At 41.1% G+C, this 14,425-nt stretch overlaps 2 protein-coding genes and 1 long non-coding RNA gene across 3 annotated transcripts in view; all 3 read left to right on the forward strand.

Annotated features, from left to right (window-relative positions):
• LOC137655487 (uncharacterized) overlaps positions 1-1,491 on the forward strand; it is a 44,881-nt gene extending 43,390 nt beyond the window's left edge. The window contains exon 3 of the mRNA XM_068389386.1: positions 1,485-1,491. Within this exon, the coding sequence (XP_068245487.1) occupies positions 1,485-1,491 (7 nt within the window). The remainder of the gene's footprint in view (positions 1-1,484) is intronic.
• A 103-nt stretch (positions 1,492-1,594) lies between these two features.
• LOC137655088 (uncharacterized) lies at positions 1,595-5,979 on the forward strand. The gene is made up of 2 exons (XR_011046801.1): positions 1,595-1,720; positions 5,692-5,979. It is a non-coding gene; the product is annotated as an uncharacterized lncRNA (long non-coding RNA).
• A 678-nt stretch (positions 5,980-6,657) lies between these two features.
• Positions 6,658-7,191, forward strand: LOC137655488 (tigger transposable element-derived protein 1-like). The gene has a single exon (XM_068389387.1). It carries the CDS (start codon positions 6,658-6,660, stop codon positions 7,189-7,191), a length of 534 nt encoding a protein of 177 aa, XP_068245488.1.
• The last annotated feature ends 7,234 nt before the right edge of the window (positions 7,192-14,425 follow it).

The raw sequence follows: 14,425 nt of genomic DNA on the forward strand, positions 1-14,425 counted from the left end.
TGATACTGATTAGAAATCTATAATCAAATTAAGACTTCTAGGAGTTAAAAAAACCAGTTTAGTGACATGGTCCATATATAGTTTATTCTTATATTTTCTAATCAAATAATTTAGATTCATGTCATTTGGAGGTCACTTGTGAATGTTAGAGGCAACAGACAGTGATCTATTTCTTTATTATACATTAAATAGTTTTCGATTCATATTATAACACTTTATGATTTAATCAATATGCTATTTTTATCTAGATTAAAGCATAAAATTCGTTAAATTACTTTAATAAAAATTTTTTTTTAACATTTATTAAAATTCAACAGTATCCCATAAAAACGTTTTCTTTAAAAAGATCACTTACCGTTTTCTTTCTTCAAAATAGTAAACCAATTCAGTATTTGCGTTCAGTGGATTTTAAGTGCGACATAAAACCGCTTTAATTTAAACTTTACTCATAAATCTCCACCAAATATTAACTGATGTTCGTGAAAATTCCCTTTAAAGCACACACACACACACACACACACACACACACACACACACATATATATATATATATATATATATATATATATATATATATATATATATATATATATATATATATATACATATATATATATATATATATATATATATATATATATATATATATACATACATATATATATATATATATATATATATATATATATATATATATATATATATATATATATACGTGTGTGTGTGTGTGTGTGCATGCATACAAGCAGTTGATCTATGAGAAATTTTTCATAGTATAATAATAGGAAACGATATAAATTATAGATATTCGCCTTATTCCAAAGCAGAGGACATCCGGTGTCTTCTGTTTTCTGTTATAGGAAATTAATTTTTCCACTAACATACATGAGCTAATTAAATTATTATTTTAGCTGTAATCTCTTATATAGAAAATTAATCTTCTAATGGCTGGACTTACTATTCGATTTCCCAGTAATATTTCACAGTATAATAAGCAAATGTTTTACATATAGACATAATAATAATAATAATAATAATAATAATAATAATAATAATAATAATAATAATAATAATAATAATAATGATAATAATAATAATAATAATAATAATAATAATAATAATAATAATAATAATAATAATAATAATAATAATAATAATAATCATCATCATCATCACCTGTAGTAATACTATTTTTCTTCCGAGTTTGTTGAGATTTATTTTCAAAATAATAGTAAACAGTTATGTATATATTCATTGCATATTTAATTTATACCAATATGCCTTAAATTGTTGTACAAAGAAGTATAGAATAGTGTTTATAGAATTAGACATGGCCTTTCATATCAACAATATGTTAAGACCAGTTTTTTTTTCCTACTGTGATCAATATATTTTAATATTGATTCCATTTGAGAGTTGATTCAACATATAGATTCTGCAAATATTAATATTATATTATGTTATATTAATATTATATTCTGCAGATATTAATCATATATAACTCATCTTAAAGTCCTCATTTCAACGGGAAATAAATGTTACTTGATTAGGAGAGCCTTTACAGAGGATGAATTACCCCATTTACTACTACTGTTACCTGTCAACCAACATGTCTTTTTCGAAAAGTGTAAATAGATGATTATATATTTTGCCGTTAAAATGATTAATTACGGTCAGATATGGGATAATATGGTGAAAATGTATTTAAACAGAACATTAGGTATGTATACGATGCCACCATTAGTGTATTTATGATATTTGTACTTAGACTTGAGATAGGTACTCAATTTGTCTTGCGTAGTTAGGTAAAATTATAGAATGGTGCAACAAACAGTTTGTAGAAATTAATACTGGTTTTAAGTGTATATTGTGGTATTTTGAAGGTTTTTTATGATGATTCCTGGCGGAAATCCATAGGTTTTGAGTTATGGTGGGTCAACTAACGACTGAAAACCGGGTCCTTTGAAAACCTATTGCTTTGCGCTAGGTATGATCATCATTTACGTTTAAAGCTCCATAAAATTTAGGGAGTCTTTGTATATTAGCGGCTAGTTCCTCACATGATTAAAAATTAGACATCAACTAACCTAAACTTTTTCCCCCCTTAAGCTAATTTATAAGCCATGTCCTTACCTACTTACTTAACGGGCTAACGCCCCCCTGCGACCCCCCTTACACTACCGTATTCTAAGTTAGACACAATAATACATACAGGTGGCTGCTATCATACATACACCCCAAATTTAGTGTACTTGTTTAATTGTGGTGATATTTAATTAACTTTTTAAAACTTTGTTTCCGTCAGTCATCACAAAAAGAGTCACCATAATAGAAAAGGTGTTACCGTAATAGAATCCGAGTAACAGGAACGGAGCAGTGTCTGAACACTGGAGCTTCTGTTCGCCAGTATTTCCGGACGCATAGATAAATGGGGGTTTCAATTTCACTTGCTACGGAGACGTTTGTAGCAGTTTTCATCGTAGTACAAATATTTCCTTACGGTACTTATTGGAGCTAATGATTTATTGGTTTATCCTTTTCTGTATTACCGTATGCTAGCTTCACTCACAATTAAATATTATCTCATTGCTCCTACGTTCTGGCAACCGGACTATGTTTTGCTACTCATGTTACCCCCTTGGGTTAGTATTTTGGCGTTAAATATCAATTATGCAAATTTAGAGGATGAATATACACTTAACAAAGGGGTTAGTTATAGCTTCGCGCTTCAGCATCTGTTCAAACATGGACTTTGCTTCTATTTCCAATGATTAGAGTAAATATATCAAACACATTTCTACCCTAATCTTTTTTTTTTTTTAGGTTGTCTGAATATCTGTGTGTCTTGAGAAACCTGGAAAGAAATGTGGCAGGTTTCTTATTAAACCCGCCATTGATCCACTTTATCTTCGTGTTTGTTCCTATACATAATTCAAACCTTCAACATTTAGTACAGTTGTAGTAAGCCTTCAGCAAATCTGTAGTGGCCGATTAAACTTTAAATTGGGTAGTAACAATTCCTGCCTGCTCTCTTTGTAGTTTAACCTTCACTTTGATTTTGGCAGCTGGAGAGTACAGACATATTTCTTGGCTTCCTTATCTGGCTGTTTTGATCTCTTGCTTTTTCTTTAAGATCGAATAAATTGTCTTCTAGAGTCATGATTGAGGGATAGTCATTGAAGAAGCCAAAGATACACAGTGTTTCATGATATCTGTAATTGTGTGACAGTTTTCTGTGCTACCTAACGTTATCCAACATACCTGTACTTATTCATGTCTGGCAGCATATTTTTTGTTGTTCTATCCCTCATAAAATCTTATATTTGTTGTTGTTCTATCCCTCATAAAATCTTCCGCCATTGAGTGTAATGAGGGGGCCACTGCCGTTCTTCGTTCCTTCTGTGTCTGCCGATCCCAGAAGGCGCTAAGAACATATCACCCTGCTGTGCTGTTGTGGCCTCCCCCTATGACAGCATCGTCCTTTCTCTCCGGAGAAGACAAACTTCAAGTTCTCCCTTCTCCCCTGCCCCATCTTCTCTGAATCTTTGCTGCAACTTCTATAGGACGAGTAGATGACATCATTGTAGAAGTCCAGGAAGTTTGGTCAATATCTCTCTCTTTTACAGGAGAGAGAGGAGCTGTGTGTACTGTATACTGTAGTTATCAGTACATACTGCTACTGCTGCTTCCTGGTTACTGTTACAGAATTCCAGAGATATATAGATTCTATGGATGTGACGCCTGCTGGGGAAGAAGTCCCTGAGGCACAGTATGGCCGATCAGTCGGACTCTTAGGAGTTTCAGTCTTGTTCCTTTGCATGGTTTCGTGGGAGGAAAAGCACTGTATCAAAACCCGACCCATGGGAAGGTGTAATGGATACTGCTACCAGTGCCAAGTCTCCTAAGGGATGAAGTACTGCTGGTGGTCAGGACGAACAGCCATGTTCTCGTCTCTCTCTTGCCAGAGACTTTTCTTGGAATTTCGAAGGCTGCCCCAGAGGGTTTTACTAGAGGTGTTGCCCTCTAAACGCTATCTCTTCCATGCACATAATTGTTGCCACATACTACTTGCATGAGATTCCTCATTCACAATCACTTCTACACCCACGATCATCGACATGGACATGATCATCCATGTGCACAAGCAGCGGCATGCGCTATCGTCCACAACACGAATGTATATGCGCATGAGTGTCCACAAGTACGATCAACCAGGCAAACAATTTTCATGCATTAAGGGACCAAGCATAATATTCCAGACTACTTCTTGTATCTAAACGCTCCATCACCACTTGAGCAGTCCTGGTGTGTCCAGTCACTTTGTTATCTATCATCTCTCTCCCAGCCATGTAACAAGAACACCGTAGACCGATGTCTCCCTATATAAGAGTTGGATGGACTGTAAGTCTAGGATAAAAGGTATTTATGTCTGGCCCTTTTTCTTCTTTTGTTTCCTCTCTCTTGGGGTGCAGCAATCATGCCGTTACTTGGTGGATCAGCTGTTTGGTGCATGTAAGCCTCCCAATTAACCAACTTACGTGGGCAGTATGCATGATGGAGATATATGCAAATCCATTTCTCACAATGATTATACATTAACAAGCACCATAACCTTATGGATATAAATTCTTCTATGACTGTGTCTAGCTTTGGATGAAACCTATCCTATCATTCGGGACATCTTTTTACTTCCGCCAACGAAGTTGGAAGGAGGTTATGTTTTATCCCCTGTTTATGTGTGTTTGTTTGTGAACAGCTTCCTGTCCACAATTTTAATCATAGAATTATGTAGGCACTAACTGTTATGTAAAAGCTAGAAATTATTAAATTTTGGAAGGTCAAAGGTCAAGGTCACGGTCAAGCAAAATGTCCAATTCACGTAATCAGCCATAAGTTTTGACATCGTTGTCACAGAGACTTCAAACTTGGTTCATATTTCAGTGTATAAAAATTCACGCCAATTAATACATGTTAAAGGTCAAGGTCAAGCAAAAGGCTGAGAAATAAGCTGCCATGGCGGAGGTCTGCACTCTACTTAGGGCCCCTCTAGTTTTCAGATTGTTATGAGGCGTCAGGAGTCACCACTTGTCTCCTTTCACCAGCGTAATTGCTTTGACATCCTGGGAATTAAACCAGCTGGTGGTTATAGGAACTTCCTCCCTCCTCAATATAAGTCTCCCATCAAAGGATTAAGGTGTGTATTTGTGTGGGAACAAATCACAATTCCTAACTACAAAAATCCAAATCCTTTAACTTATACTGCCCTGCAAGTCCTAGGTTAAGGTCAAAGGACTTCTCATTATCCTGATTGGGGGAGCAGGGTTTATCCGCCACATGGCAGTGACTACTGCCATCTCTTTTTAAATATTGGCAGCCAAGTTCCAGCTCGTATTAAAGGACTCAAGTTTTGTATAGTTTAGAAAAATACAAATGACCTAAAATTTTGAGTTTCATATTGATTTTCAAGTATTTTGTGTTTTAGGTTATAAGAGCAAATGCCGATGAATTAATACTAACTAGAAATTGAGTGATGACTAATGAATAATTGCTCACAGAATGCTAATCTTTGATGAAAATTAAAGACTTGCTTTGGAGCAAGGGCTACTATGCATGCAAAATACTTTTAATGCTAAGTCCTCAATATTATTAGTAGTTCTGATTTGTGTGTGACTATTTTTTGTGTTATTTCAGGTCTCGATGAAGATGAAAGTGTTGCCGTATAAAGGTAAAGGAGAAGGCTTTGAAATCACGATGTACAAGGATGATAGCGTTGAAGATGTCAGCTGGATGCTCTGTATGTTGTATCGTCATAGATGCAGGTCTCGATGAAGATGAAAGTGTTGCCGTATAAAGGTAAAGGAGAAGGCTTTGAAATCACAATGTACAAGGATGATAGCGTTGAAGATGTCAGCTGGATGCCCTGCATGTCGTATCGTCATAGACGCACCGTACAAAGGAAGAATTTAATTCTTATTATCATTAACTAAGCTACAAACCTAGTTGGAAAAGAAGGATGCTGTAAACCCAAGCTCTCCAACAAGGAATAATAGCCCAGTGAGAAAAGGAAATAAATAAACTGCAAGAGAAGTACAGTCGCTCCCCTACTTACGAACATTCGAGTTATGAACAACGGTATATACGAACATGTCTGCGCGTATGTCGAAAAATGTTCGGAAAGAGATGCTTTAAGTTAGATTTTGTATTGTGCGCCTTTTTCCGAGTAGTGCTTCTTTCCGCCGCTAATACCGACGCTTAGCGCTGTGAGAGCTCACCCAGCATCCACCTTCCTCTGCCCAGTTCGTTGCAGTGCGTAAGTGCGTGAACGTATCTCCAGTGCGCAAAGAACTTTTTTCATTTTTATCATTAAATATCTCGTGCATCCATTATCTAATATGGTTGGTGAAAAGCGAAAGGCTTCTAGTGAGAGTGGTAGTGCAAAGAAGAGGCAAGCCATTTAATTTGAAACAAAAGTGGCAATAATAAAGAAGCTTGATACGGGTGAGAAAATGGTGAGCGTTGCACGGGCATACAACTTGAATCGTTCGACCGTCGGTACCATTTATAAACAGAAAGATCGTATAATGGAACACGTGAAAGGTGCAGTGCCGATGCAATCAACGATCATTAGCAAAAAAAAGAGGGAAAATCATAGAAGAGATGGAGAAACTTCTCACCATTTGGCTCGAGGATCAGCAGCAGCGGCGTATTCCTCTGAGCCTTACGCTCATTCAGGAGAAGGCCAAATCTATCTTTGAGGATGTCAAGGCTAAGGCTGGGGAAAGCGCTGCCGAAGAAACGTTTTCTGCCAGCCACGGGTGGTTTTCCTGTTTCAAGAAGAGGGCTAATCTCCGCCATGTGTCCGTGTCCGGAGAGGCAGCATCTGCGGACAAAGAGGCTGCCGAGCGATTCCCCCAAGTGTTGAAGGAGATCATTGAGGAGGGTGGCTATTCGGCTAAGCAGATCTTCAATGTCGACGAAACGGGTCTTTTTTTGAAGAAAATGCCAGAGAAGACCTACATTGGCCGTGAGGAGAAGACGATGCCCGGATATAAAGCCGCTAAAGACCGCCTAACCTTAATGCTTGGGGCGAATGCTGAAGGGAGCTACAAGCTGAAGCCGCTGCTAGTTTACCGGGCAGCTAACCCTCGAGCCCTGAAGAACGTGACGAAAAGCTCTCTCCCCGTTATATGAATGTCAAACATGAATAAAGAAATTCTCAGCACTCTTGTCGGCCTAAGTGACAAACTCGAGCTTGACCTGCAGGAGGAGGACTTCGAGGAATTGCTTGAGTCCCATGGGGAGGAATTGAGTAACCAAGACCTCATGGAGTTGGAGGCTCAGCAACGTGTCGAGGAGGAGGAGGAGGAAGAAACGCCTGTCCCCATGAAGAAATTTGAGACGAAACTCTTGGCCGAGGGGTTTTCGCTCATAGATAAAGCCATCGCACCCTTCGAGCAGCAAGACCCAAATATTGAACGTTGCACAAAGGTTGCAAATCAATTGAATGATGCCATACAGTGCTACCACATCATTTATGATGAAAAAAAGAAGAAAACTGTGCAATCGTCGTTAGATCGCTTCTTTCGGCCAGTTTCTAGTAAATCCTCCAAGGAAGATACTCATCAACCCTCATCTTCTTCTCCTCGACCCTCAACTTCTTCCTACATTGAAGTTACGGAGGAGGAAGTAACTTTTGAAGCCCATTCTAGCGACGACGAAGACCCTCTCATGATATAAAATCCTCCTCTTCCTCCTCCTCCTCCTCCATCATCTCCTTAAACATCGAGTACATTTTCCAAAAGTAAGTTAAACTTCATTTTATTTATCTTATTACGTACATGTACATACTGTGTGTGTGTCTCTCTCTCTCTCTCTCTCTCTCTCTCTCTCTCTCTCTCTCTCTCTCTCTCTCTCTCTCTCTAACATACGTAGTACAGTACTGTACGTATTCTCTCCATTTTATTAAATGTTTTTTTCAGTACAAACCAATACAGGTTACTTATACAAGCCTTAAACATACTTATATAAACCTTCAATATACTTATATAGGCCTTAAACATAAATTATAATACAAAATATAGCACTGAAGCAACTTACGAAGGAATTCACCTTACGAACGATCGTTCGGAACGTAACTCGTTCGTAAGTTGGGGAGTGACTGGATATTTATGCTACCCCAAATTAGGCTATTATAAAGCAATAGGTTTATGTTGAAAGATTTATTAAGAATAATGATGTAAGTATAAGTTGATTCTTTGCACAGTAGAGTAGAGAAAGTAAGTGAAAAGTAATAGCTAAGGAGATTACATATGACTGTTTATTTTGTCTGAATCCTTAATTCAGTTTTTCACATTACCGAGTTGTAACTTATTAGCGTTTATTATTTGTTACAAGTTTTTTGGAGTGACAGGCTATTTGAGTGTGGAATATTTTGCTGTATTATAAATCTTAGTTTTCATGCATTAACCTTAACCTATTCAAATTAAGCAGAAGGATTAAACAAATACAATGTTATTATAGAATTTTCAATATTAAACTTACCCGATGATCATATAGCTGTCAGCTCTGCTGCCCGACAGAAAAAACCTACGGGCAGAATACGCCAGCGATCGCTATACAGGTGGGGGTGTACATCAACAGCGCCATCTGTCAAGTAGGTACTCAAGTACTCGATGTCAACATAGAACCAATTTTCTCTCTGTCGTGCCACTGGCAAGACCTATTAAATACGCCGTCCCTAACTGGATTTGTTTTTACAACGATTTGGTGAAGTACACTATTCCAGTTTTGAGCTTTCGCTATGCAGGGGTTTTTTCTTCATTTCAAAACTTGAACTCGTTTTGGATAGATTTAATTATGGTGACGAAGAGAGTATGGACTCTCTTTCACTTTTAAATGGCCGACCCTTCCCTTAGACGGAAGTGTGTTTAGGTTTTTGGTAATTTTGCTTAACACGTTATAGATCTATTTATTTTATATCTCTCCGCCTTTATAGGCCTCTTCGATTAACTTTCCATTTATTATAAACTTATAAAAATTTTTTATGTTTGTTTATATGCGACCTTTCCTAATAGTAGGCGGTCCTAACTTGGAACCGAAGTTAATTAACATTGAGCCCGTTATATCGTATTTAACCTTTAAAGAATTTATATACTTTTTTAATTTTAATGTTTTATGAAAGAATTTCTTTGATAGTCTCGTACTGTTTTCAAAGATGAACTAACGTTTAGTTTTTTAGTCTACGCAGTTGTTGACGTTCAGAACGTTCAACTTGCGCTCTATCGTTACGATAGAGAGAGAGTGTATCACGGTTTCACTTTGCAGTAAGAGTAAACCGATTCTAGCGTTTCGTTCATTCTTTCTTAGATTAAATGGTTTAAATTCTAAATTAAAGGAACTTTTTATTTGGAAAACCTTTCAGTTTTTTCCTTTAGCAAATAACATGTTTTAACGATATATAATTGGGCTCTTCTCTCAGGTGCGAAATCAAGAGAGAAGAGAGAGAGAGATAGAGACGGAGGGAGAGAGAGGAGAATAAACGTTTCGTTTTTTACTCTCCTCCCTAGTCGCTGTAGGGGAAGAAGGTAAAACGTTTCTAGGGTTTTATTCTTGTTCCCAGGCTTTGTGCGGTGAGAGATTGTAAACGTAGTTTATTTGATCTAGTGTTTAGTCTCTTTTCCAGCCACTGAATTCTTTATCTTTATTTTTGTTTTTTCTGTTGCATTGTAAGACTGTTTCCGCAATTACTACCTTTTAACGAAGGATAGGATTGCGTGTTTCAGGTAGAAATCAGTTAAAGTTTCGATTTCAGTGAAATAAGTGCAAAACAGAAAATCAAAAGTGATAAAGTGATATGCGCAAAGTGTTACAGTGTTGCGTCCGAGGGTTCGTCTGTTCGTGCCAGTCGTTCACCTAGTCCGGGACCTCTTACAAGCTCCCAAGCCCAGGGGAGAAGTAATGTCGAACGACTTATGGGTTCCACAGGCCTTGATCAACGAACAGACGTTTTTCCCTCCGTGGTTTCGGGCATATCTACCCAAGATCGCCCCACCCACACAAAGACGAGAGAGCCCATTTATTCCTCGTCTGCGGAAGAGGTTTCTCGTAAGAAACCATGGACCAAATCTTGCAGCTTTTTAAGTGCAAGTCGGTCCCTTCCGCGCAAGTCCAACGGCCTAGGTGTAGCCACTGGGTCAGTTCGGACTCTCTGCAGTCATCCGACGACTGCACACCTCCCAAGAGAGGCAAGGTGGTACCGCAACAGGCAGTAACTCCGTCTGTTGCCGCACCAGCTGTTTTAGACCCTCAGTCACAACGGACAGTAGCTCCGTCTGTTGCCGTTTTTGTAGACCCTAAGTGGTCTTTACTGCAGTCTATGCAGACTCAGTTAGCTGCGTTTATGCAGGAGTTTTGTGCGGAGAAGGTTGACACTGCTCCCGTTAGCCTACAACCTGCCACGGTTGTGCGCCCAGCTCACGCTGAGGCTGCCTGCTCCCACACTCCGGCTGCGGAGAGCTCCACCTCCGATGCGCAATCGACCCTGCCAGACGCATGTTGACGTTAGCCGACGTGCGGCACCCTCCGTTAACATGCGTGAGCTACCGCATCAGCAGTGGGAAGGTGGAGTCAAGCTGCCGTGTTTTGACGCGATGCGTTAGTTTCCGCAACCCACGGCAGTCCCCACCACGCACCACCACTCCGCTTTGGTTGTTGCCTGCTCCCACACTCCGACTGCGGAGAAGGTTGACGATGCACCCGTTTGCCTACAACCTGCCACGGTTGTGCGCCCAGCATGGCTGCCTGCTCCCACACTCTTGTTGTGAAAGCTCCTCCACCCATGCGCAGTCGACCCTGCCAGACGCATGCTGACTCCCACAGACACACGGAGCACTCCGTTGCCGTGCGTGAGCTACCACAAGCTGCCGTGTTTTGACACGGTGTGTCAGCCTCCGCAACCCACTGTGGTTACCGCCACTCGCCCGCAGCAGACTAGTCAGTCAGGAGTTGAGGCTTCCCCACACAGCTTTGGTTGTTGCCAGCTCACAGACTGTCAAGCAGTTACATGACGTTGCCTTCTGGTCTGCTACTAATGCACCAGTGCTGTATGTCCTCACGCCCTGTTGTGGTTGACAGTTCAGTTTTTGACAGTTCACAGACTATCAAGCAGTTACATAACGTTGCCTTCTGGTCTGCTGCTTATGCACCAGTGAGAACCTCACTGAGATAACCTAGCTTTTCTCGGACATGGTTCCTGTAGATAAGAAAGTGCTGTTCTCCCTCCTACTGATATTCCTTTGAGGACTCTGTCATTTGGAGAGGAGCCTTAAGCTGCTTAGCCTCCTATGAACTTTAATTAAAGCTTAACAAGACTTCCAGGGATGGTAAATGGTTCCCCTTCAGTCGCTAACCCCGTCTGTTGCCACACCTGCTCCCATAGACCCTAATGGGCTTTGTTGCAAGACATGCAGTCCAAGCTTGTGTCCTTGATAGAGGATTTTTTTACGGAGAAGAACCTTCTGGCCAACAACCTTCCTACCGGTTGGTTGTGCGCCCTGTTGACGCTGAGGTATCCTACTCGCGTCCGCCAGTTGAGGTGGTTCCTCCACCGATGCGACCCAGTGTGGGTTGCCAGTCGCACGTTGACGTTAAGCGACTCTCGGAGGTGGTTGTGGACGTTCAGTGTGTCACTAGGAAGACGTTCAACAACCAGCAGAGGTGACTTGTTGTGACGCAGTGCGGCAACCTCAGCAACCCGGTAGGGGGTTGACTGCACAACCCAGACAGTCTAGACAGTTTCGGGTTGACGCTGTACTTCCTCGCGTCCCCATGGTTGACAGTTCACAGACTGTGCAGCAGTACCATGATATTGTGTCCGGCTCCGTCACGCATCCACCAGTGCGACCGGATTCAGCAAGTCAGACGTTGCCCACTCCGTTGCCGTTTCCTCATCAGTTTCGGATGAGGAACCCTCTGATGAGGACATTGCTGAACAAGACGATCAACCCCCAGCCCTGCTATCCATCCAGAAGATGCTGAAGAAGGAACGCTACCCTGTCAGGCTGTGGATGAGTCTGGTAGGACACTGTCATCCGTGGTTCATTTTGTGTCACTTGGAAGACTACACCTCCGTCCTCTTCTGTATCATCTAGCTTTTCACTGGAAAAGGACAAGACGCTAGAAGCGGTCTCGATCCCGGTTTCCGGAAAGATAAAGTCTGGTCTGACTTGGTGAAAGGACTTTATCAACCTTTGAAAGGGTCTTCCCCTGACTGTTCAGACTCCCAACCACGTTCTCTTCTCGGACGCATCGGACGTAGGCTGGGGTGCGACATTAGGCGGTAGGGAATGCTCGGGATTATGGAACTCGAGTCAAAGGACAATGCATTTCAACTGCAAGAAGCTACTGGCAGTACGTCTGACCTGGAAAAGCTTCAGGTCTCTCCTTCAAGGCAAAGTGGTGGAGGTGAACACGGACAACACCCTGCTTTGACGTACATCTCCAAGCAAGGAGGGACCTACTCTCTGACATGGTACGAGTTCGCAAGAGACCTCCTCACCTGTTCAACAGGTCTAGACTTTTCACTAGTAACGAGGTTCATCCAAGGCAACTTGAATGTCATAGCAGATTGTCTGAGTAGGAAGGGACAAATAATTCCAACAGATTGGACCCTCCACAAGGAGGTATGCAAGAGACTTTGGGCCACCTGGGGCCAGCCAACCGTAGATCTCTTTGCAACCTCGATGACCAAGAGGCTCCCAATACTTTGCTCACCTATCCCGGACCCAGCAGTAGTTCATATAGATGCCTTTCTACGAGATTGGTCACATCTAGATCTATATGCATTCCCTCCGTTCTAGATTGTCAACAAGGTACTGCAGAAGTTCACCTCTCACGAAGGGACAAAGTTGACGCTAGTTGCTTCCCTCTGGCCCGCGAGAGAATAACTCACCGAGGTACTTCGATGGCTAGTAGACGTTCCCAGAACACTTCCCCTAAGGGTGGACCTGCTACGTCTGCCACGCGTAAAGAAGGTACTCCAAGGCCTCCACGCTCTTCGTCTGACTGCCTTCAGACTATCGAAAGACTCTCGAGAACTAGAGGTTTTTCGAAGGAGGCAACCAGAGCGATTGCTAGAGCAAGGAGAACATCCACCCTTAGAGTCTACCAATCGAAGTGGGAAATCTTCCGAAACTGGTGCAAGTCAGTATCCGTATCCTCGACCAGTACCTCTGTAACTCAAATAGCTGACTTCCTCTTATATCTGAGGAAAGAACGATCTCTTTCAGCTCCCACTATCAAGGGTTACAGAAGCATGTTGGCATCAGTCTTCCGTCACAGAGGCTTAGATCTTTCCAACAATAAAGATCTACAGGACCTCCTTAAATCTTTTGAGACCACGAAGGAGCGTCGTTTGGTTACACCTGGTTGGAATTTAGACGTGGTTCTAAGATTCCTTATGTCAGACAGGTTCGAACCGCTTCAATCAGCCTCCCTGAAAGATCTCACCTTTAAGACTCTTTTCCTGATATGCTTAACCACAGCTAAAAGAGTCAGTGAGATTCATGCCTTCAGCAAGAACATCGGATTCTCATCCGAAACGGCTACATGTTCTACAACTTGGTTTTCTAGCCAAACACGAGCTGCCTTCTCGGCCTTGACCAATATCGTTCGATATTCCAAACTTATCGTATGGTTGGAAATGAACTAGAAAGAATATTATGTCCTGTATGAGCTCTTAAGTTCTATTTTAAAAACCTTTATGAGGCCCGTCTGAAGCTTTATGGTGTTCAGTTAAGAATCCATCTTTGCCTATGTCAGAGAATTCTTTATCCTATTTTATCAGACTTTTAATACGAGAAGCTCATTCCCTTCTGAATGAGGAAGACCAAGCTTGGCTGAAGGTAAGGACACACGAAGTTAGAGCTGTCGCAACTTCCGTGGCCTTTAAACAAAATAGATCTCTGCAAAGTATATTCGACGCAACCTATTGGAAAAGCAAATCAGTGTTCGCGTCTTTTATCTTAAGAATGTCCAGTCTCTTTACGAGAACTGCTACACTCTGGGACCATTCGTAGCAACGAGTGCAGTAGTGGTGGGGGCTCCACCACTACAATTCCCTAATTCCAGAACCTTTTTAATCTTTCTCTTGAAATATTTTTGGGTTGTCCGGAAGGCTAAGAAGCCTTTCGCATCCTACTTGATTTGGCGGGTGGTCAAAGTCATTTCTTGAGAAGCGCCTAGATTAGAGGTTTTGATGAGGACCTTTAGTATGGGTTGCAACCCTTCATACTTCAGCTCCTAGGAGTCGCTCAGCATCCTATGAGGATCGCGAGGCTCAGTAAGGAAGACGTACTTAAAAAGGCAGAGTAATTGTTCAAGTCGTCTTCCTTACCAGGTACTTATTTATTTTATGCTTGTTATTTTG

Source organism: Palaemon carinicauda, chromosome 16 (assembly GCF_036898095.1).
Source record: "Palaemon carinicauda isolate YSFRI2023 chromosome 16, ASM3689809v2, whole genome shotgun sequence".
NCBI lineage: Eukaryota > Metazoa > Arthropoda > Malacostraca > Decapoda > Palaemonidae > Palaemon > Palaemon carinicauda.